Source organism: Amblyraja radiata, chromosome 3, assembly GCF_010909765.2.
Source record: "Amblyraja radiata isolate CabotCenter1 chromosome 3, sAmbRad1.1.pri, whole genome shotgun sequence".
In the NCBI taxonomy this organism is placed as follows: Eukaryota; Metazoa; Chordata; class Chondrichthyes; order Rajiformes; family Rajidae; genus Amblyraja; species Amblyraja radiata.
Genome location: NC_045958.1, coordinates 104,623,074 through 104,645,101, shown reverse-complemented (window position 1 = coordinate 104,645,101; position 22,028 = coordinate 104,623,074). Strand labels below are relative to the sequence as shown.

At 46.7% G+C, this 22,028-nt stretch overlaps 1 protein-coding gene across 2 annotated transcripts in view; it reads right to left on the bottom strand.

Moving 5' to 3' along the window:
- Positions 1-2,886: 2,886 nt before the first annotated feature.
- Positions 2,887-22,028, bottom strand: part of lifr (LIF receptor subunit alpha) — a 119,712-nt gene continuing 100,570 nt past the window's right edge. For both annotated transcript variants that reach the window (XM_033018492.1, XM_033018493.1), the window contains exons 13-21: positions 20,771-20,838; positions 18,336-18,546; positions 16,022-16,204; positions 12,579-12,680; positions 10,944-11,111; positions 9,266-9,421; positions 8,631-8,724; positions 6,757-6,832; positions 2,887-5,717 (exon numbers count right to left, since the gene is read on the bottom strand). In XM_033018492.1, coding sequence (XP_032874383.1) covers positions 5,055-5,717; positions 6,757-6,832; positions 8,631-8,724; positions 9,266-9,421; positions 10,944-11,111; positions 12,579-12,680; positions 16,022-16,204; positions 18,336-18,546; positions 20,771-20,838 — 1,721 coding nt within the window. In that variant the 3' untranslated portion in view covers positions 2,887-5,054. The remainder of the gene's footprint in view (positions 5,718-6,756; positions 6,833-8,630; positions 8,725-9,265; positions 9,422-10,943; positions 11,112-12,578; positions 12,681-16,021; positions 16,205-18,335; positions 18,547-20,770; positions 20,839-22,028) is intronic.

The following is a 22,028-nucleotide window of genomic DNA, read 5'->3' as shown; positions in this document are numbered from 1 at the left end:
TGTGACTGAGGAGTGAATGAATAATGCGATGTAAAGCGCCTTGAGTATTAGAAAGGCGCTATATAAATCCCATCCATTATTATTATTATTATAACTAGATATAGGGTGATGGCAGCAGGATTGATTCACTAACCCTGCTTTGCCTTTATGCAGGATGCTCATTGCTGCGGCCTGTGTTTTACATCTTCATCCCACATACACAGCTGGGAACATTTAAAAATGCAACGGCAACAACAGACGTGCAATTGCCTGCTAATTTAATCTGACATTTTAAAATGGTCAACAAGATTCTCAATCATTAAACAAGCAGTTCAATCCTATCTTAGTCAACGGTGAGTGGGTTCAAGGGTATGTACAACGTACACTAGGTTTTAAATAGAAAATAGGTGCAGGAGGCCATTCGTCCCTTCAAGCCAGCACCGCCATTCATTGTGATCATGGCTGATCGTCCCCAATCAATAACCTGTGCCTGCCTTCTCCCCATATCCCTTGATTCCACTAGCCCCTCGAGCTCTATCTAACTCTCTCTTAAATCCATCCAGTGATTTGGCCTCCACTGCCCTCTGTGGCATGGAATTCCACAAATTCACAACTCTCTAAGTGAATTTTTTTTTTCTCACCTCAGTCTTAAATGACCTCCCCTTTAGTCTGAGACTGGCCCGTGGTTCTGGACTCGCCCAACATTGGGACCATTTTTCCTTCAATGTTAGCCCTTCCAGATCCTCCAGCACTTTTCCATCCAGTAACAAAAAAATATTATTGTGACGACAGGTAATCTTAAAGTAAAGCCCTTTGATTGAATTCCTGAGTTATTAATATTTTTAAACAATTTTCAATTTAACCAGAGATGCCTAGGTGTGGATAAAAAAAACATGCCTGTGTTAATGATTTAAATCTATCAGATTAATGCTGATGTGGGAAGAGGTATTTACAAGTGTTGTCAATGTTTATTCCTGACCCAAATAGGAATTGAATATCAAAGGACTCTCATTTTAAGGGGACAATCACTTTAACCAAGAGTTGGGCAGCAGTTTTGTGGGACACACGTGAACCTTCAGTACCAGAAACTTATACATGAAGGGAATCAAAGAACCGGGTTGTTAGACTCAGGCAATTTTCTATGCAATATGGGGAGAAGCTTAGACATTTTCTCAAACTATTTTGGGTTGACTTCCAGAGGACCATGTTAAAAGATAATTTATATTCAGACTTACTCGTGCTATGATTAATTGTAGCTTCCAATCAACTGGTGGTAAATAGAAAACTCAGTTTTGACCCAAAATGTCACCTATTCCTTTCCTCCAGAGATGCTGCCTGACCTGCTGAGTTACTCCAGCATTTGGTGTCTAAACTCAATTGAATGATTGCTGCAGCAACAGTAAGGGTCCTGGTGTAAGTTTTTACCTTTATTTAAAGTTAACGTTACAAATGGAGACGAACCTGCTCACTGACAGGAACATCTAGTTTTTGATGACTGGTCACCATGTATGTACCAATGTGGGAGTATGCACAATAGTGTATTATCTATGTGGAACCACACCCATTCATCTCTGTATTTTGTGGAATCAGGAATTACTGTAGAATTTGTCCACAATGAGCTCTTTAGACTGAACCTGAATACAACAAAAATCGGGCGTGTGCCTGGTCCTTGAATTGTCCACTCATGAGAACAGCTCTGTATAAACCAGTCGTTCTGGATACCTCAGTCCAAGGTGCTGAAATCCCTCACCCTCTGGCTGTTGTAGTTCATCTTTCCACCATCCTTAATGCGCAGTGACCTAAACTTGAATCTTCATATCTCCTCCTCCTCATCATTAGTGTCATTGTCTCCTTCCTGTAGTGTGGTGACTACTCTAGCTATGACGTGACTAGTCCTGTGTAATCCATTTCATCTCTAGCAGCTATGTGCTTGCCGGCATAATCATTCATCTTGCGATAGCTTGGAGGATTCGGTCACACAGGCCCTTTATGCCCAGTATCAATAATTCCATTTGCCTGCTGCTGGACTATATCCTTCTAAATTTTGCTGATTTAAGTGTTTAAACATTATTTAGTTAGTGGTTGTATCTGATTCCACCACCAACTCAGACCTCACATTCCAGATATCAACCACTGTAGCATAAATCTGTGTCTGAAGAAGGGTCTCAACCCATAACGACATCCATTCCTTCTCTCCAGAGATGCTGCCTGTCCCACTAAGTTACTCCAGCTTTTTGTGTCTACCTGCGGTTTAAACCAGCATCTGTAGCTCCTTCTTACACATAAATCTTTCAGATCTCCTTAAACTTCTTCCTTTAACCTTCCTTGCACTAAACGTTAGTCCATTCATAGAAACATTGAAATTAGGTGCAGGAGTAGGCCATTCGGCCCTTCGAGCCTGCACCGCCATTCAATATGATCATGCCTGATCATCCAACTCAGTATCCCGTACCTGCCTTCTCTCCATACCCTCTGATCCCCTTAGCCACAAGGGCCACATCTAACTCCCTCTTAAATATAGTCAATGAACTGGCCTCGACTACCCTCTGTGGCAGGGAGTTCCAGAAATTCACCACTCTGTGTGAAAAAAGTTCTTCTCATCTCGGTTTTAAAGGATTTCCCCCTTATCCTTAAGCAGTGACCCCTTGTCCTGGACTTCCCCAACATCGGGAGCAATCTTCCTGCATCTAGCCTGTCCAACCCCTTAAGAATTTTGTAAGTTTCTATAAGATCCCCTCTCAATCTCCTAAATTCTAGAGAGTATAAACCAAGTCTATCCAGTCTTTCTTCATAAGACAGTCCTGACATCCCAGGAATCAGTCTGGTGAACCTTCTCTGCACTCCCTCTATGGCAATAATGTCCTTCCTCAGATTTGGAGACCAAAACTGTACGCAATACAGATTCCTCATGTATCTGTACACTGATTGTAATCAGGTATTGTCTTTCCACTGACTAGCACGCAACAACAAACTTCTTGCTGTGCCTATAAATGTGACAATAAACTAAAAATGAAACAGAACTGTACTTACCTTCCCTAGTTCCGATACCCTTACCACTAGTTTAAAAAAAGCTTGACACTACCCTCTCTATGCTTCTCATATTAATGTGCACTCAAATCCACCTATTTTTCCACACTTGCCATTATTCTGCGATTTGGTATGGATTTACTTATCTTATTTGCTGTCCATTGCCATACTTCCCAGACTGAAGTCCATTTGCCACTTCTCTGCCCAGCTGCCATAGCTGAAGAAGGGTTCGGAGCCGAAACATAACAGATATAAATGCATCGCGATGCTGCCTGACCCACTGGCTTATTCCAGCACTGTGTCTGTGACTAGTCTGACTGCAACTTGCCTCCCTCCGCATTATCAACGTAGCTTTTTGATTTAATGCATTTTTCATTATCAGGTCACCTACACTTCTGTCTCAATCATGTACCACTCTGTCAATTCTAGAACATCCACCTGCTGACCACTGCCCTATGCTTTCTGCCACAAGCCAACTTTGGAACCAATTTGCAAATTTCTGGTGGAATGCAAAGGCTTCATCTGATTAGGTTCAACGTTATCCTCAATACCCGCTAATGTCAGGACCAGCGATGACAGCGAGGTCAACATTTGTAACACGATGGACATGAGAAGAAGAAGCTAATGTGATTCCGGTAGCTCAGTGGGTAAATGTGTCCTTTGCCTCACAGATGGTTGCCACAGGTAGACTATCCAAGCCCTGATGGGGCAGTGAGACTAAGTACAGCTGTGGTGAGCTAGACTCTGGAAGCAGACTTGCTCCTAAAATATCTTGGAACTATAGAATGACATTCTTCCCCTCCCGCCCTCATTATTTAATTGAAATCTAACTATATAAATGCATTGAGTTACAGGTAGTTGAGCAATCAAGCTGACATCTAATACTTGTAGCCATGATGTGAATGGACTGGATAAATAGTACTGACTCCGGGTGTAGTCATCTCTGCAACTGCTGATATTTTACGCAACGCACGCCTACTCCTAAAAGCACAGCATTTCATACTCCCTATTCTCCAGGATAATGTGCGGAGCTTCTACATCGGGTATTCCCAGCGTTGGTTTTGTGGTAAGTCAAAGAGGTAGCCAAACGGATTGAAAGTGGTTGAATTTCCCCCTGGCAAAGGCAGGAGATGAAGTATAATCATGCTTCAGACGAGCTGATTGTAAGGTGACACATCAGGTGCAGAACGCGCAGACTTGGTTGCACGCCAGAAGCAGAGGATATTTAAAATGGCCATAGATGATCTGCATCAGCTCACACCAGTGGCATATTGACCACTTAGCTTTTGATAAATGGAATCGGAGCAGGGTTAAGGTGACACAGGTTCGACACATTGGCTCAATCAGCAGGATAATTCTGTCAGATTCTCAGAAATACAAGCAGTTGTAAACCTGAATATTTAAGCTACAAAAGACTGACTTCCCATCCAGGAGTATGTGGAGTCCAGCTGCCTCTGGGTCTGCCTCTTCCTGGGGAAGTGGAGGCTTGATGTTCAGTTCAGTTCCATTTGCCATTTCCTGCAGGTTCACACAGTCAGTTACTGCAGCAGACCAACACTGCATGCAAGGATTAGAGCTGCCACAAACCCATCTTGTCACATCCCAATTCCCGTGGACAGTCTCACACCTTCTACAGAAAGCAAACATCAATCACTCCACTTTCCAGAGCTCTGAGCATTCGGCCTAGATTTAGTCAATGTGAAGTCTTGGAGAAGGATGATCCCAGCCTGACAACAGCAAGCAATATTGAACGGGAACAATGGAGAAGGTGTTTAGAGTCACTCAAACCGTGGTGCAAACAGGAATCCTTCTCCTGAGGCCTGGTGCTGGTGGCTGGAGACTCGGTCAGAAATGCTTCTAGCAAATCATTCCTCCATCCGCTTAAAGCCCTTGGGAAGTGTGGATGGAGGCGAATGCAGCTATGAAATCAGTGAAATGTAGTCCTCCAGCAGGCTTTCTGTGCTAAGGTTAAGGGCAGGAGCAAAGATTAATGAGGGTTTGGAGCTGGGCTGCTCAACTTCCATGCCTTCCCTCTCCCCATCCGCACTTCAGCTGAGATTGTCGTCGCTGTACGGGTTTGAGGAGGTTCTGGCGTTGAAGAAGGGAAGTGACCACGTTTTGCTGCCACCGACCTTCAGTTCCTCTCCAAACATCTCTGGGAGCAGGAAAGCCTGGGAGTTGATGGAGGTTGGGCTGCCGATAGACTCTGGCTCCAGCGTGGGCAGGTTCCCAGAGTCGAGGCTCCACGACTTCTTGTGCATCTGGGGCTGGTAGCCATTGACGTGAGGCGCAGGGTCCAGCTGCTCCCTGTCCAGCACTGGGTTGGTGGCCACGTGAACCTGAGGCTGGTATCCTGACTTGACGATCACCTCCATCCCGTCCTCCAGCTGTACCGCCCCTGCCCTGTCCTGATGAGCGGGCCCAGGGCCTCGGATACTCGTGTACGTCACCTCACTGGGGTAGACGCACGGCACCACCGCAGCTACTGCCTCGAACGCTGGGTTTGGCTCGCCCACCGTCTCAACAGATGTGCTGCTCGGCCTGTACGAGATGACCCCTCCTTCCTGCAGCTCGCTGTCAGAGTTGTCCTCGCCCTGCTGATTGGTCATGATGTATTTATTCCCCTCCGCTCTCCGCTGTTTGTCCTCCACCACTTGCACTTCATTGGGCGTGCAATCTTTTGGCTCCAGAGTTTTGCACAAGTTGACCACCTAGGGAGAGAGAGAGAGAGAGAAAAATCAGAGGATTCCAGGCTGTGGATGCAACAGTTAGCCAGCAGTCGTAGTTAATTAGTCAGGTCGGGGGGGAGTTTCCCCCCCCTGCCACGGGTACCATGTCACCCTGTGCTACCTGCTCCGTGGTGGGATAGTCGGCGACTAAACCGTCTCCCCCACCTGGTTTGCCAGGTGAGGAGGGGGCTGTGGACCCCCAGCAGGACCAAAAACAAGACCTGTCAAAGGGCGGATGAGCTTCTAGCGAGTCAACGGCCACCCACACTTCAGTAGAAGTTACGATCACTGTCGTACACAGCATTGTAAGATATGCCCGTCAGAAACCAGCACCATGCGTCACTAATGTTTTCAACGATTTAAAGCAGTCGTACTGGCAGCTGCCCCTTGCGTACTCACCCAAACTGTGGCAACAACTGATCCAAATGTAAACACTCACTCTGTCCACAAAGGCATTGCTGTGTCATCACAGTACTGCCCGCAGCTGAACTCACTCATGCCCACCAGAACTACATGAGGCCTGGGACCTACCCAGCACCAGGCAATCAGTTGCACTGTTATAGAAAGATACAGCATAGGAGCAGGCCCTTCAGCCCATTTTGTCTATGCCAACCATTAAGCAACCATTTATGTACTAATCTGACCCAACCCCATTTTCCTATTCTCCCCACGTTCCCAGCAAGAGATGTGCGGGACAGGTTATTTTTACACAGAGGGTGGTGGGTGCCTGGAACGTGCTGCCAGGGGTGGTGGTGGTGGAGGCAGATACGATAGTGGTGTTTAAGAGGCTTTTGGATAGGCACATGGATATGGAGGGATAGGGATCGCCTGCAGGCAGAGGAGGTTAGTTTAATCTGGCATCAAGTACTGTTGCTGTACTGTTTGTTCTATGTTCAAGTACACAAAGGAATGCACACCTATATACACCGGCCCGCCTGTATATAAACATTTACACGCTTGTACATATTCAATATCCGAATCTGTACGAGTACACATGTAGACAAGACGTGCAGCACCATACCTGATCAAAGCTTCCATTCTGTAGAACTTTGCTGTTAGTTGGATCAGGGATATCAGGATAAAACGTGTCTTTGATCCTGGAAAAGATGTCAAGGGGGCATCAGTCAGTGACGTTGCCATCACACCACCCGTGTTTGCAGCGAACCCCACCCAACTCTCTGCACAGTCTCCTGTTTCAAAGCTGTGCCCTTCATTCCCAATCCCACAGGCCCCTGTGCAAGCAGCAGAGTGCTGGAGGAACTCAGCGGGTCAGGCAGCCTCTGCGGAGGGAACGGACAGACCACGTTTGGGGTCAGGCACATCAGGCTGAAAGAAGAGGGGGGGATAAGTTGGAAAAGAGAGGTGGGGGGAAGGCAAAGGAAATGCCACAGAGGGCTGGAGTAACTCAGTGGGTCAGGCAGCAACTTTGAAGAACGGTCCTGACCTGAAACATCACCCTTCCTCTATCTCCAGAGATGTCGCCTGACTTGCTGAGTTACTCCAGGACTTTTAAGGTGAGGGGGGGTAGATTTAATAGGAATGAGGGGTACATTTTTCCACACAAAGGGTGGTGTGTGTAATGAATGAGCTGCCGGAGGAGGTAGTTGAGGCAGGGACTATGCAACGTTTAAGAAGCATTTGAACAGGTACAAGGATAGGACAGGTTTAGAGGGATACGGGCTCAACACAGGCAGGTGGGACTAGTGTGTAGATGAAGAAGGGTCTCGACCTGAAACATTGTCCATTCCTTCTCTCCAGAGATGCTGCCTGACCCGCTGAGTTACTCCAGCATTTACTGTCTATCGTAGTGTAGCTGTTGGTCAGTGTGGGCAAGTTGGGCCGAAGGGCCTGTTTCCACACTGTATGAAACTATGAATCACTTTGTGTCTATCTTTGGTATATAAGCTGGAAGGTGGGGTGGGGGGGGGGGGGGGGGGGGGGGTGATTGGCAGATGGGTGCAGTAAGTGGCAAAGTCTAGTGATGAAAATGACAGAAATGGGTGTCAGATAAGGAGAGAAGAGGAGGAGTGAAATGTAAAGGGAGGGGAAGGTATATGGGAGGAAGGGGTGGTGGGGTAGAAGGGAAGAGAGGGTGGCGAGGAAAGAGGGGTAAAAAGGGAAATGGACTCGGGGATGGGAGATGAGGTGGGGAAGGTGCAGGATGATAGGGTGGTGGTGGTGGTGACGATGGGAGGAATGTGTGGGCACCAGTCCAGGAAGGTCAGGGGAAAGAGAATGAGGAAGAGGGGTATGACTTGAAATTGGGGAATTCAAACACGGGTCTTAGTTCCATGCTCAGCCTGGTTTCAACTGGAGCACAGAGTCAGGGTAAAGTGGCCTGATATACTTTGCAGGGTCAGATGGAGTGAGGCTAAAGCAGCCCAGGACATAGACCCAGGGTGGGAAAGCAGGCGATACCATGAATGCCCGTACATTCAGGGAAGGGAGAGGAACTCGTGTTTTAGCATTTAAGAAGGAACTGCAGATGCTGGAAAATCGAAGGTACACAAAAAAGCTGGAGAAACTCAGCGGGTGCAGCAGCATCTATGGAGCGAAGGAAATAGGCAACGTTTCGTCCCGAAACGTTGCCTATTTCCTTCGCTCCATAGATGCTGCTGCACCCGCTGAGTTTCTCCAGCTTTTTTGTGTACCTTCGTGTTTTAGCATCTTCAGATAGTGCTATAGACTCAAGTACGAGTGTCAGGAGATATGGTGAGAAGACAGGAGAATGGGGTTGAGGGGGAAAGACAGATCAGTTACGATTGAATGGCTAGAGTAGACTTGATGGGCCGAATGGCCTAATTCTGCTCCAAGAAGTTGCACACTATCCATCTTTCACTACGAAGCGGAGGAGTGTTTCATAGATGTCAGAGAGTGTGTGACAAAGGAACTCACCACTCTTGCTTTTGATAGCAGAAGATACTGAGCACGACTCCGAGAACTACAAATCCAATCAGAGGCAAGGTAATCCCCAGGATCAGGGCAATGGCTGGAGAAAGAGGAGAAAGCAGTTATATTAACAAGAGAACCAAGCAAAGGTTTAGACCTCTTAAACATGGGCAGCACTTCACTGTGGGAATCGAACTTTACTCCAGTGCGAACGTGTAGAAAGGAACTGCAGATTGCTGGTATGTACTGTGGTTAGTCACAGAGTTCTGGAGTAACTCAGCGGGTCAGGCAGCATCTCTGGAGAACATGGATAGGTGACGTTTTGGGTTGAGTCTGACGAAGGGTCCCGAGCCGAATCGTCACCCATTTATTTTTCTCAAGAGATGCTGCCTAATCCGCTGAGTTACTCCAGCACTCTGTGAAACGTCACCTGTCCATGTTCTCCAGAGATGCTGCCTGACCCACTGAGTTACTCCAGCACTGAATGGTGGTGCTACGCTGCACTCCCTGAATAGCAAGAATGTCTTCCTCAAATTAGGTGACCATGTAACAATAAAAGCACCTTTGACCACTGAGAAACATGTGGCCCCTATAACAGAGCTCACACCTTTGCAGGGTACTGCTGTTTTCCAGTTACTCACGGCTGTTTGGTGTGGTCACAGTGACCATGTTACTGGGGCCGTCCCCTCCTTTGGTAAAGGCTCTCACTCCAACGTTGTACGTGGTTCCTGCTTCGAGGCCCAGGATCTTGAATGCCCGCTGGTCAGGGCGGAGCACAATCTTTGCCTGCTGATTCACTATTGCAGAGGAGAGAGAGCAGGGGGTCAGAAACATGGAGACGGGCTCTATCTCCTCTCCGTGCCGCTGTTGAATCCTTCTCATGAACGACAACACAGCCCGAAGTCAGCTTGTTCAAAATGGCTGTCGACAGATTTAGCCTCGACAGAAACAGCGGCGAAACAGGCCCTTTGTCCCACTGCATGTGCCGACCAGTGATCGATTACCTGTACACTAGCACTATCCGACACACCGTAGGGACGATTTACAATTTTACAGAAGCCAATTAACTACAATCCCGCACGTCTTTGTTGTAGGGGTGTGGGAGGAAATCAAAGCACCCCGAAAAACCCCACGGGTCACAGGGAGAACATGCAAACTCTGTACAGACAGCACCCATCGTCAGGATTGAACATGGGGCACTGCGCCGCTGTGCCACCCCTTAAACCGGTGCATCCATAGATCCGAAAGGTCACCAATTCCTTTTCTCCAGGGATGCTGTCTGACCCGCTGAGTTACTCCAGCTTTTTGTCTTAGATTTCAACCAGCATCTGCAGTTCCTAACATTTAGCCTACTGTATAAATCTGTGCGTCATTGGACTGTGAGAGGAAACCGAAGCATCCAGAGACAACTCAATGCAGTCACAGGGAGAACGTACAAACTCCGCACAGATAGCACTTGTAGTTAGGATCTAAATGCTATCTAGACTTCTTTTCAAATCTACAAAACTTAAAAACTCAATCGAGAGCAAGATAGAGAGAGTTAGATTCTCTTAGGGCTAAAGGAATCAAGGGATATGGTAAAAGCAGGAACCAGGTACTGATTTTAGCATGATCAGCCATGATCATATTGAATGGCGGTGCTGGCTCAAAGGGCCGAATGGCCTACTCCTGCACCTATTTTCTATGTTTCTAAAATATCTGTCTGGGCACTGGGAAGACCAAATGACACTCACAATGATTGAGGATGAATTACCGGTGCAACTACAAATAGGAAGGAGAAACTTCCCAAAGATCCCATAGGGCAGTATGTTGGCGCAGTGGTAGAGTTGCTGCCTCACAGCGTCAGAGACCTGGGTTCCATCCTGACCACGGGTGCTGCCTGTACAGAGTGTGGACGTTCTCCCTGTGACTGCATTGGGTTTTCTCCGGATGCTCCGGTTTCCTCCCACACTCCAAAGACGTGCGGGTATGTAGGTTAAATGTGCAGGAAGGAACTGCAGATGCTGGTTTAAACCGAAGACAGATACAAAAAGCTGGAGTAACTCAGCGGGTCAGTCAGCATCTCTGGAGAAAAGGAATCGGTGACATTTTCAAACTCGACCCAAACTCCAGAGAAGTTGTCTGACCCACTGAGTTACTCCAGCTTTTTGTATCTATCTCAGGTTTATAGGTTAATTGGCTTTGGGAAATTTGTAAATTGACCGTAGTGTGTAGGATAGTGCTAATGTACAGGAGGTTCGCTGGCTGGCACGGGGCCGAAGGGCCGTGTCTCCACGCTGCATCACTAAAGTGTAAATCACTTCTTGTACATTTATTTACCTGCGGTCATTGGCTTGCTGGCTGCCGAGTCGTTGTAGAGCGTGCTGTAATAAATCTTGAATCCTTCAACGAATCCTCGCTGCTTCTCCACGGGAATGTCTTTCCACTCGATCTGTACCGACTCCACGCTGGTTTGGTTGACCTCCACCTGAGGACCTTCAGCTGGGGCTGGGGAGAGAAGTGAAGATTGCTGACGGCTTCAGATTGGGCTGTGGTCAGTTTAATCACATGCACAGATATCAGGTACAGGTACAGAATGCACACCACCAGATTCAGGGACAGTTTGTCCCCAGCTGTTATCAGGCAACTGAACCATCCTCCCATCAACTGGAGAGTGGTCTTCACCTCTCATCTACCTCATTGGAGACCCTCGGACTATCTTTAATCGGACTTTACCTTGCGCTAAACCTTATTCCCTTCATCCTATATCTATACACTGTGGGCGTCTTGATTGTAATCATCGAGTCTTTTAGCTGACTGGATAGCAGGCAACAAGAAAGCTTTTCACCATACACCGGTACACCTGATAATAATAAACTACACTACATCTCAACACAACTATGTTGACATTAGTGACACCAAGTGCCTCGTTTCTGTGCCACTGCAAAAGATTGCAGTAGGAATAGGTGACATTTCGGGTCGAGACCTTTCTTCAGATGAAGAAGAAGGGTCTCGACCCGAGACGTCACCTATTCCTTCGCTCCATAGATGCTGCCTCACCAGCTGAGTTTCTCCAGCATTTTTGTCTACCTATGGTTTCTTTATTATTACACATACCAAGGTACAGTAACACAGATCGGTGAGATTATTGCCACACATAAGCACATTGTCCGGTTAAGAACAGAATGCATAGAAACAGCCCACTGAATCTGCTCGGTCTGCCTGGGCCCATATGAACTCCATGTTGCCAAGCACATATTCCCCCACTGACCTTTCTGTCCTGGGCCTACTCCATAGTCAGAGTGAGGCCAAAATGCAAATTGGAGGAACAGCACTTCATATTTGACTTGGGTGGCTTACACCCCAGCGGTATGATTATTGATTTCTCTAATTTCAAGTTGCTCTTTCATCCCCTCTCTCTCTGTCCCTCCCCCACCCTAGTCATACTAGTTTCACTGTGGTCCCGGTGAGTTTCATTGTCTGTAACTCGTTTTCACCTAGCCCCCAGCCACCAATAGACCATTTCCATGATCATCGTTACTTTTTTGCATATCTTTAATTTATTTGTTCTATGTCTCTATATCACCGTCATTATCCCTTTCCCGACTCTCAGTCGGAAGAAGGGTCTCGCCTCGAAACGTCACCTATTCCCTTTCTCCAGACCCACTGAGTTACTCCAGCTTTTGTGGGTGTACCCTATCATCATGTACACTGTCATATTTCCCTCATTAAAAATGCTGCCTCTAAATAAAACCAGCCAATTTATTATTAGAGTGTTAAAAAATCAGTCTGAAGAAGGGCCCTGACCCGAAACGTCAACTGTGCAACTGCCTCCACAAATGCTGAGTGACCTGCTGAGTTCCTCCAGCACTTCGTGTTATGCTCCAAATTCCAGTACCTGCAGACTCTTGTGTCTCCAAATGATTAGACAGGCAGAGTAGGCCTCAAAGCATCCAACACCAGCGGGTTACTTACCTAGTTCACGTGTGTACCCGATTAGCTTCTTGAGCACATGGTCTCCATCGCTCCTGCACTCGAATACTTCAAGGCTGTAGCGCACCCCAACTTGGAAGGCATCTGTTCAAAAAAGAATCAAACTGAATCAATGATGGTGACGGTGGTGGAGGCCATTTTGATGTCTCGTAGAACATTGGACCGGGCCTCAGAGATAGTGGAGGCATTAGTTGTGATATTTCAAGAATCGCTAGAGTTAGGAGTGGCTCCTGAAGATTGGAAAATTGCAAATATCACCCCGCTGTACAAAGCAGAAGAGTGGTTAGCCGGTTAGCATGACTTCGATAGTTGGTAAGATTTTGGAGTCAATTATAAAGGATGAGGTTACGCATTACTTAGAAGTTCATGATAAAATAGGACAAAGTCAGGACGGTTTTGTGAAGGGAAGATCCTGCCTGACGAATCTGCGGGAGAGACAGAGGGGAGGCTGTAGATGTTGCTTACCTAGATTTTCAGAAGGCCTTCAATAAGGTGCCGCACGTCAGGGTGCTAGGGAAGATGAGAGCCCATGATATTAAAGGGCAGATACTAGCATGGATAGCGGGTTGACTGGATGGCAGAAACCAAAGCATTGCAATAAAAGGGGCTTTTTCAAGTTGGCTGCCAGTGACTAGCGGAGTTCCGCAAGGGTCGGTGCTGGGGCCGCTGCTCTTCACGTTGTATATTAATCATTTGGACGAGGGAATTGAATGCTTTGTGAACGGCCAGGTTTGCAGATGATGCAAAGATAGGTGGAAGGGCAGGTAGTGTAGAGAAAGCAGGGGCTCTGCAGAAGGACTTGGACTGGTTAGGAGAGTGGGCAGAGAAGTGGCAGATGAGTTAATTTGCAAGTCAAATCGGTAGTAAGGAAGGCAAATTCAATGCTAGCATTTATATCAAGAGGACTGGAATACAAAGCAGAGATGTGATGCTGAGGCTCTGGTCAGGCCACATTTGGAGTACTGTGAACAAATTTGGGCCCCATATCTGAGGAAGGATGTGCTGGCTCTGGAGAGGGTCCAGAGGAGGTTTACAAGAATGATTCCAGAATAGTGAAAGGCATAGAGTGGATGTGGAAAGGATGTTTCCACTGGTGGGAGAGTCTAGGACCAGAGATCATAGCCTCAGAATTAAAGGGCGCTCTTTTAGAAAGGTGAGGAGGAACTTCTTTAGTCAGAGGGTAGTTAATCTGTGGAATTTATCGTCACAGAGGGCTGTGGAGGCCAAGTTCGTAGATATTTTTAAGGCAGAGATAGATAAATTCGTGATTAGGTCGGGTGTCAAGGGTCATGGGGTGTAGTGATGGCAGAAAAATGAGATTAGGAGGCAAAGATCAGTCATGCTTGAATGGCGGTGTAAACTTGAAGGGCCGAATGGCCTAATGTTACACCTACACTTGTGAACGTGAGTACAGAAAGATAGACACAGGGTGCTGGAGTAACTCAGCAGGTCAGGCAGGTTCCCTGGAGAAAAAGGATGGGTGACGTTTTGGGTCGGGATCCTTCTTCAGACTGGAAAGTAGGGTCCCAATCCGAAATGTCACCTATTCTTTTTCTCCAGAGAAGCTGCCTGACCAGCTGAGTTACTCCAGCTCTTTGTCTCTATCTTTGGTATAAGCCAGCATCTGCAGTTCTTAGTTTCTGCAGAACAGTACAGCACAGGAAAGGCCCTTCGGCCCATGATGTCTGTGCTGAACACAATGCCAGATCCAACTCTTATTTACCTGCAAATAATCCATCTCACTCCGCACCACAAGAAAGACAGCAGCGGCTGAACAACCAATTCACCGTGACCCTTTCATGGAAGGGATTGACAATAAATTCTTAATTAATAATTGAAAAAAAAAAAAAATCTCATTATAGTGGCACAGTGGTAGAGCCGGGTCTCTGGACAGCGCCAGCGCCTGGTGTGTGCAGGGAGTGGATGAGAAAGTGGGATTGCATAGAACTAACGAGAACGGGTGATCAGTGGATGGCGTGGACCTTGTGGGCCGAAGGACTGGTTTCCATGCTTGATCTCGAAACGAAAGAGAGACCTGCAAAGAGTTCAGAGAGGGGCATGAAAAACACATTGAATATATTGGCAGAGCAGAGCGTTTCCTCTGTAAAAGGAATCAGGGAAGAGTAGACACAGAATGAAGGTGGTTAGCAGAATAAACCCAGAGTGGCATGAAGGTTTAAACACAGTGAGTGCTCAGGATCTGGAGGCGGAGGGTTCTTTGATAATTCCAGCGATAAGGGCCTCACAGGCTGAGAAGGCATTAGAGAGCGGGGGAGCTGAGATTCTCCCTCCCCCCCCCCCCCCCGATGCAGGAGCTTGATCGCCCCGATGAGGAGACTCGCCGCCAGCTACAGCAGTAACATCGTCCCGTCAAGGGAAGGTTAGAGGCCCCCGACCGCTGGCGGACAAAGGAGCAAAGGAGAGATTAAACTGTTTTTCACCTTCCATCACAGTGAGGAATGTGGAGGAGTCACTGTGGTGGATGTTCATGTCAAAATGTATTTTGTGTGTTCTGTTACATTTTATTGGTATGACTGTATGGCAAATCAAATTCCTCGTATGTTGCAAAACATACTTGGCTAATAAAGTATGATTATAATTATGAGAGGTGCAGTCGTAGAGCTGCTGCCTTACTGCTCCACTGACCCAGGTTCCATCCTGACTACAGGTACTGTCTGGCGGAGTTTGCACGTTCTCCCCGTGACCGCGTGGGTTTTCTCCGGGTGCTGCCATTTCCTCACATATTCCAAAGACGTACTAGTGTGTAGGTTAATTGGTTTCTGTAAATTTTCTCTAGTGTGCAGGATAGAACCAGTGTAGTCAGGGTGATAGCTGATCAACATGGACTCAGTGGGCCGAAGGGCCTGTTTCCGCACGGTAAAAGGCCTGTCCCACTTTCACGACCTAATTCACAACCTTTTTTACTCATGGACCTTTTTCATCATGTTGAAACAACGCCCCGACCCACTTGATGCCACAAGTACTTATGACTAGCATCACGGCCTGCTACGACCTCCTATGACCTCGTGACGACCATGCTGCGAGTATGAGTCAAGGGCAAACTCGGCAGAGGTCGTGAATTAGGTCGTGAAAGTGCGACAGGCCCTTAACTCTTTTAACTAGCATGGCCTCTTGCTATGCTGCCACAGACTGCTGTGGAGGACGTCATTGGACATTTCTAAGGCCGCGATTGACAGATACTTGATTAGTAAGGATGTCAGGGGTTATGGGAAGATGGCAGGAGAACGAGAGGGAGAGATTGATCAGCCATGATTGAATGGCGGAATAGAATTGATGGGCCAAATGGCCTAATTCTGCTCCTATGATTTGTGAACTGTAACAGTACTGTGAAATTGTGAGAGGGCAAGAGGAAGAGAGCAACAGAGGGCACATGAACTGATCTATTGATCAGCATGGACACTCACCTGATTTTATTGTGGCACTGGTTGTATCTGGAGGAAATTTACTCCAATCCACCTTACACATGGGTAGGCTGAGCAACCTGCACCACTGCACGGTGTAGCCACAGTTGTCAGCCAGATGCCCTCGCCAAGTCACATTGATTCCATCACCAACACCAGTGGCTCTCTCAATGCCCAGGTTTTCATCTAGAAAGGAAATGGAGGTCAATATACACAGAAATGGCCTTCATCAGTAGGGGCATTGAGTATAGAAGTTGGGATGTTATGTTACACTTATATAACAGGGAATCTTATAAAAACATATATAATTATAAAAGGACTGGACAAGCTAGATGCAGGAAACATGTTCCCAATGTTTGGGGAGTCCAGAACCAGGAGCCACAGTCTAAGAATAAAGGGGAGGCCACTTGAAACTGAGATGAGAAAACAACTTTTTCACCCAGAGAGTTGTGACTTTGTGGAATTCTCTGCCACAGAAGGCAGTAGAGGCCAATTCACTGGATGAATTTAAAAGAGAGTTAGATAGAGCTATAGGGGATAGCGGAATCAAGGGATACGGGGAGAAGGCAGGCACGGGTTACTGATTGGGGATGATGAGCCATGATCACAATGAATGACGGTGCTGGCTCGAAGGACTAAATGGCCTCCTCCTGCACCTGTTTACTATGTTTCTATGTTTCACAGGTTGGTGAGGCCACATTTTTAGTTTAGTTTAAGTTTAGAGATACAGAACGGAAACCGGCTCTTCAGCCCACTGAGTCTGCACCGACCAGCGATCCCCGTGCATTAACACTACCCTACACACACTAGGGAAAATTTAACAGGGAGAAAACCCACACAGGTTATGGGGAGAACGTACAAAGTTTGTACGGACAAGCAGCCATAGTCAGGATGGAACCTGCTCGACCACTACACCACCGTGCCGCTATGGGTGGGTTTAGTTTAGTTTACTATTGTTATGTGTACCGAAGTACAGTGAAAAGCTTTTTTGTTGCATGGTATCCAGTCAGAGGAAAGGCTATGCCATACATGCTTACAATCAAGCCGTCGATAGTGTACAGTTACAGGATAACGATTGCTGTTGTTGGAGTACAGGTTTAAAAGAGTGGAGAGCAATTGTAATAAATGATTGCAGATCTGGGACAAGCACAGGGAGAACTTACAACTCTGTACAGACAGCACCCGCGGTCAGGGTCAAACCCGGGTCTCTGGCACTGTGAGGCAGCAGTTCTACTGCTGTGCCACCGTGCCACCCGTTACAGAAACAGGAAACTGTCTATTGCAAGAATTGTTCTATTGAAGCATCTTCCCGACCAACACCAAGGTAGTGGCCATTTGGCTTGTTTTTTGTGTCATTAATTATGGCATTCATCTTTAAATTTTAGACTGCCTGTTATTATGTGGGTGGGATTTATTATGTAGTTAAGGGCATGCTTGGTGCTGGGTTTCTTGCGCAGAAGTTTAGTTTTTAGTTTAGCTCGGAGTTACATGGGGAAGGAATACCCTTCGACCATGTGAAGTTTAACCGAGACACGAGAGGTTTTCTAATGTTTAAAGCGATATGCTGGAGTTTGACGAAGATTAAAGTGTACGAGTCAGATAAGAAGGTCGGATGTATATCTTATTGTTTTTCTTCAACAATAGAGAAACTGTTAATCAATAGACTATGTTATGAAGTTTTATCTGTGAAGAAGCTCTGAAGGTCTCACGGAGAGCTCACATGCGCATTACAACATTCTCCTAAAGGCATGTAGTCTCTTTAGAAACATAGAAAATAGGTGCAGGAGGAGGCCATTCGGCCCTTCGAGCCAGCACCGCCATTCATTGTGATCATGGCTGATCGTCCCCAATCATTAACTCGTGCCTGCCTTCTCCCCATATCCCTTGATTCCACTAGCCCCTAGGCTCTATCTAACTCTCTCTTAATTCCATCCAGTGATTTGGCCTCCACTGCCTTCTGCGGCAGGGAATTCCACAAATTCACAACTCTGCCCATTATAACGATGGTTCACTTTACTGCGTGGATGGTACTCAGCCCAGATAAAGTGCTGAGACTGCCTCCTGCAGCAAATAATGCCACTGTAGGCACAAACAACAGCAGGTGTTGGAATCTTGCATACAACACAAAGTGCTGGAGTAACTCTGCGGGTCAGGCAGCATGTCAGGAGAACATGGACAGGCAACGTTTCGGGTCGGGACCCTTCTTCAGACTCAAGCATCACCTATCCACGTCCTCCAGAGATGCTGCCTGACCCGCTGAGTTACTCCAGCACTTTGTGTTCTGAATATCGCCACTGATCAGACTTGGAACACTCACCGTCTTGCTGGGGAGGGATTTTGATCACAGATGGGGGGGATACTCCAGCAGCGTTTTGAGCCACGATGGTGATTACGTAACCAGCTCGGTCAAGATGAATCTGGACATCAGTTCCATGTTCAACATTGCTATTTATTGAACCATTTCCCACTTTTGTCCAAGTTACATTGTAGAATAAAACTGGACCATTGGCTTCCAAAGCTGATAGTGGCTATAAATGAAAAGAGAGATTCATAAGGTCATGTGATAGCAGCAGAATTAGGCCATTCGGCCCATCAAGTCTACTCCGCCATTCAATCATGGCTGATTTATCTCTCCCTCTCAACCCCATTCTCCTGACTTTTCCCCATAACCCGACACCCGTACTAGTCTAGAATCTGCCTTAAAAATACCCAATGACGGCCTCCAGAGTTGTCTGAGGCAATGAATTCCACAGATTCACCACCCACTGATGAAATAAATTCCACCTCATCTCCTTTCTAAAGGTCCGTCCTTGTATTCTGAGGCTGTGCACTTTGGTCTTGGACTCTCCCACTAGTGGAAACATCCTTTGCACTTCCAATCCATCCGGGCCTTTCACTATTCCGTAAGTTTCAATGAGGCTCCCCCATCATCCTTCTAAACTCCAGTGAGGAGGGGCCCAAAGCCATCAAACATTCATCATACTGTACATTTCCCCCAGATGCTGCCTGACCTGCTGATTTTCTCCAGCGGTTGGATTTACTCAAGTTTCCAGCATCTGCAGTCCATTGTAACTCAATTTCACTGTTATTATATGTCCTTTGTTTTTCTCCCTCTGACTTCGCGCATTAACTTATCAACAAAAGATAGACACAAAATGCTGGAGTGACTCAGCGGGACAGGCAGCTTCTCTGGAGAGAAGGAATGGGTGATGTTCTCGGTCAAGAACCTTCTTCAGACTGAGAGTCAGGGGAGAGGGATGGAACTGGAAGGGCGAGGTGTGAAAGTGACAGATCAAAGCAGAAACTGATCAAAGAATGTAGAACCATAGGCACAGAGTCATAGAGTGATACAGTGTGGAAACAGGCCCCTCGGCCCACCTTGCCCACACCGGCCAACGTGTCTCAGCTACTCGTCCCACCTGCCAGTGTTTGGTCCATATCCCTCCAAACCTGTCCAATCCATGCACCTTTCTAACTGCTTCTTAAACATTGCAATAGTCCCTGCCTCAACTACCTCCTCTGGCAGCTCCATACACCCACCACTCTTTGTGTGAAGAAGTCACCTTTCAGATTCCTCTTAAATCTTCTCCCCTTCAATTAAACCTGAATCCTCTGGTCCTCGATTCACCTACTCTGGGCAAGAGACAGGAGACTCTGTGCATCTAGAATGTAGATTGGTTCATTGGTGGCTGAGAGGAAGGTGAGAACAAGACATACTATCAGCAAAATTAATCAGGAGGACAGTATCAACCATATGGCTACTTCAATAAACCAGCACTATAAGCCTGGCCTCCCCCTACCAGCTGTTCTTTCATTATCCACTCCTTCCCAACTTTCCTTTCAACGTAACAACTTGAAACGGGGTGGTGTACACACCCCAGTCAGCATCAAAGATGCCCAAATAGAGATGGTCGAAAGCTTCAAGTTTCTGGGTGAAAATATCACCAATAAATATCATATAAATCCCGTCTCCAGATACTTGGACCTAGGAATCAGCACCCCATGTTGCAAATGGATCCTGACCCACAGAGCACAATCTGCACAGACAGGCAACAAAAGACATACCAGCAAATTCAAAAACACTTCTCTCTCTGCTATTAGACCACGGAATGGAACTTTCATAAGCTAGGGGCGTGTTTCCCGTACTCCAATCAACCTCATTGTGGCCCTTGCACTTTTCTCTTTTTACATCTGCACTTTCTCTGTAGCCACAGCACAATATTCTGCACTCTGGTATTTTCCTCTTGTACTTGTGTAATGCTTTGATTGCACTCATGCATGGTGTGATTTGACTCGATAGCACACAAACCAATCTATTAACTGTTTCTCCTTCCACAAGTGCTACCTAATAGACAATAGACAATAGGCGCAGGAGTAGGCCATTCTGCTGGGTTTCCAGTATATATAGTTCTTATTTCACATAAACAAATGTCATTTATTCGTCCTACAAGATCATAATATCCCCAAAGGTTTTCTTTCATTCATTACACTTGGTGCCTATTCCAAGACTTTCATCCTGTTCCTACAATGAAACATTGTGGGCTCCATCGTTCCTTGGTCATCGGTGCCGGCTCGCATTTGTTCTGAACCTTTTTATACCTCCCGTTTCACTCTCCCCTGACTCTCAGTCCAAAGAACGGTCTGAACTCAAAACGTCACCTATTCCTTTACTCCAGAGATGCTGCATGACCCACTGAGTTACTCCAACTCTTTGCGTCCATCTGCCCTACAAAGGACATTCCTAGTCTTTACCTTCCAGTAAGTGGTCACAGTTCGGTTTGGCATCACTGTTCTCCAGACATCCAGCTTCACCGATGGAGCTGCAAAGACAAACTATTTGTGAGGAAATATGGACAGTGGAGGGAATTTCATTTCTTCTTCAGGTTGAAGTTTATTATTGTCACATGAACCAAGGTACAAAGAAAAGCTTTGTTTTTCATGCCATACAATCAGATCAGACAAAACTATACATAAATACAATCAAGTCAAACACCAGTACAATAGGTAGAGCAAAGGGGAAGATACAGAGTGTGGGCTATAGTGCTCAGCATTGTAGCGCATCAGTTCCAGAGACAAAGTCCAATGTCCGCAATGGGGTAGAGGTGAATCGGACAGCACCCTAGCTTATGGAAGGACCGTTCAGAAGCCTGATAACAGAGGGGAAGAAGCTGTTCTTGAGTCTGGTGGTGCGCGCTTTTAGAAGCATGAAGCTTATGTCACTGCCAATGAGCCTTAAATCAGTTGTGGGGAAGGTAGTGGGAGGGATTGCTTTCTATTTGGAAAGACTAGGGACTGGCAAATGCAATGCCTGCATTTAGTTCGACAGGACTAGAATATAACAATAGGGATGTAATGCTGAGGCTTTATAGGGCGCTGGGCAGACCGCATTTGGAGTATTGTCAGCAGTTTTGGGACCCATATCTGAGGAAGGATATGCTGATGTCCAAAGGGGGTCCAGAGGTGGTTTACGAGAATTATCCTGGGGATGATTAGGTTAACATATGATGAGTGTTTGACAGCGCTGGGCCTGTACTCGCTGGAGTTTAGATGGGTATGGGGGAATCTCATTGAAACATACCAAATAGTGAAAGGCCTGAATGGAATGGATGTGGACAGAATGTTTCCACTAGTGGGAGAGTCTAGGACCAGAGGCCATAGCCTCAGAATTAAAGGATGTCCTTTTAGGAAGGAGATGAGGAGTTTCTTTAGTCAGAGGGTGGTGAATCTGTGGAATTCATTGCCACAGAAGGCTGTGGAGGCCGTTAAAGGGTATTTTTAAGGGAGAGATTGACAGATTCTTTATTAGTACGGGTGTCAGGGGGAGAAAGTAGGAGAGTGGGGCTGAGAGTGAAAGATAGATTGGCCAAGATTGAATGGCGGAATAGACTTGATGGGCCGAATGGTCAAATTCTGCTCCAGTAAATTATGAGAATGACTGTTTAGGGATAGTCAGCATGGCTTTATGCTTGGGAAGTTGTCTCATGAGTTTTTTTTAAAAGATGACCAGGAG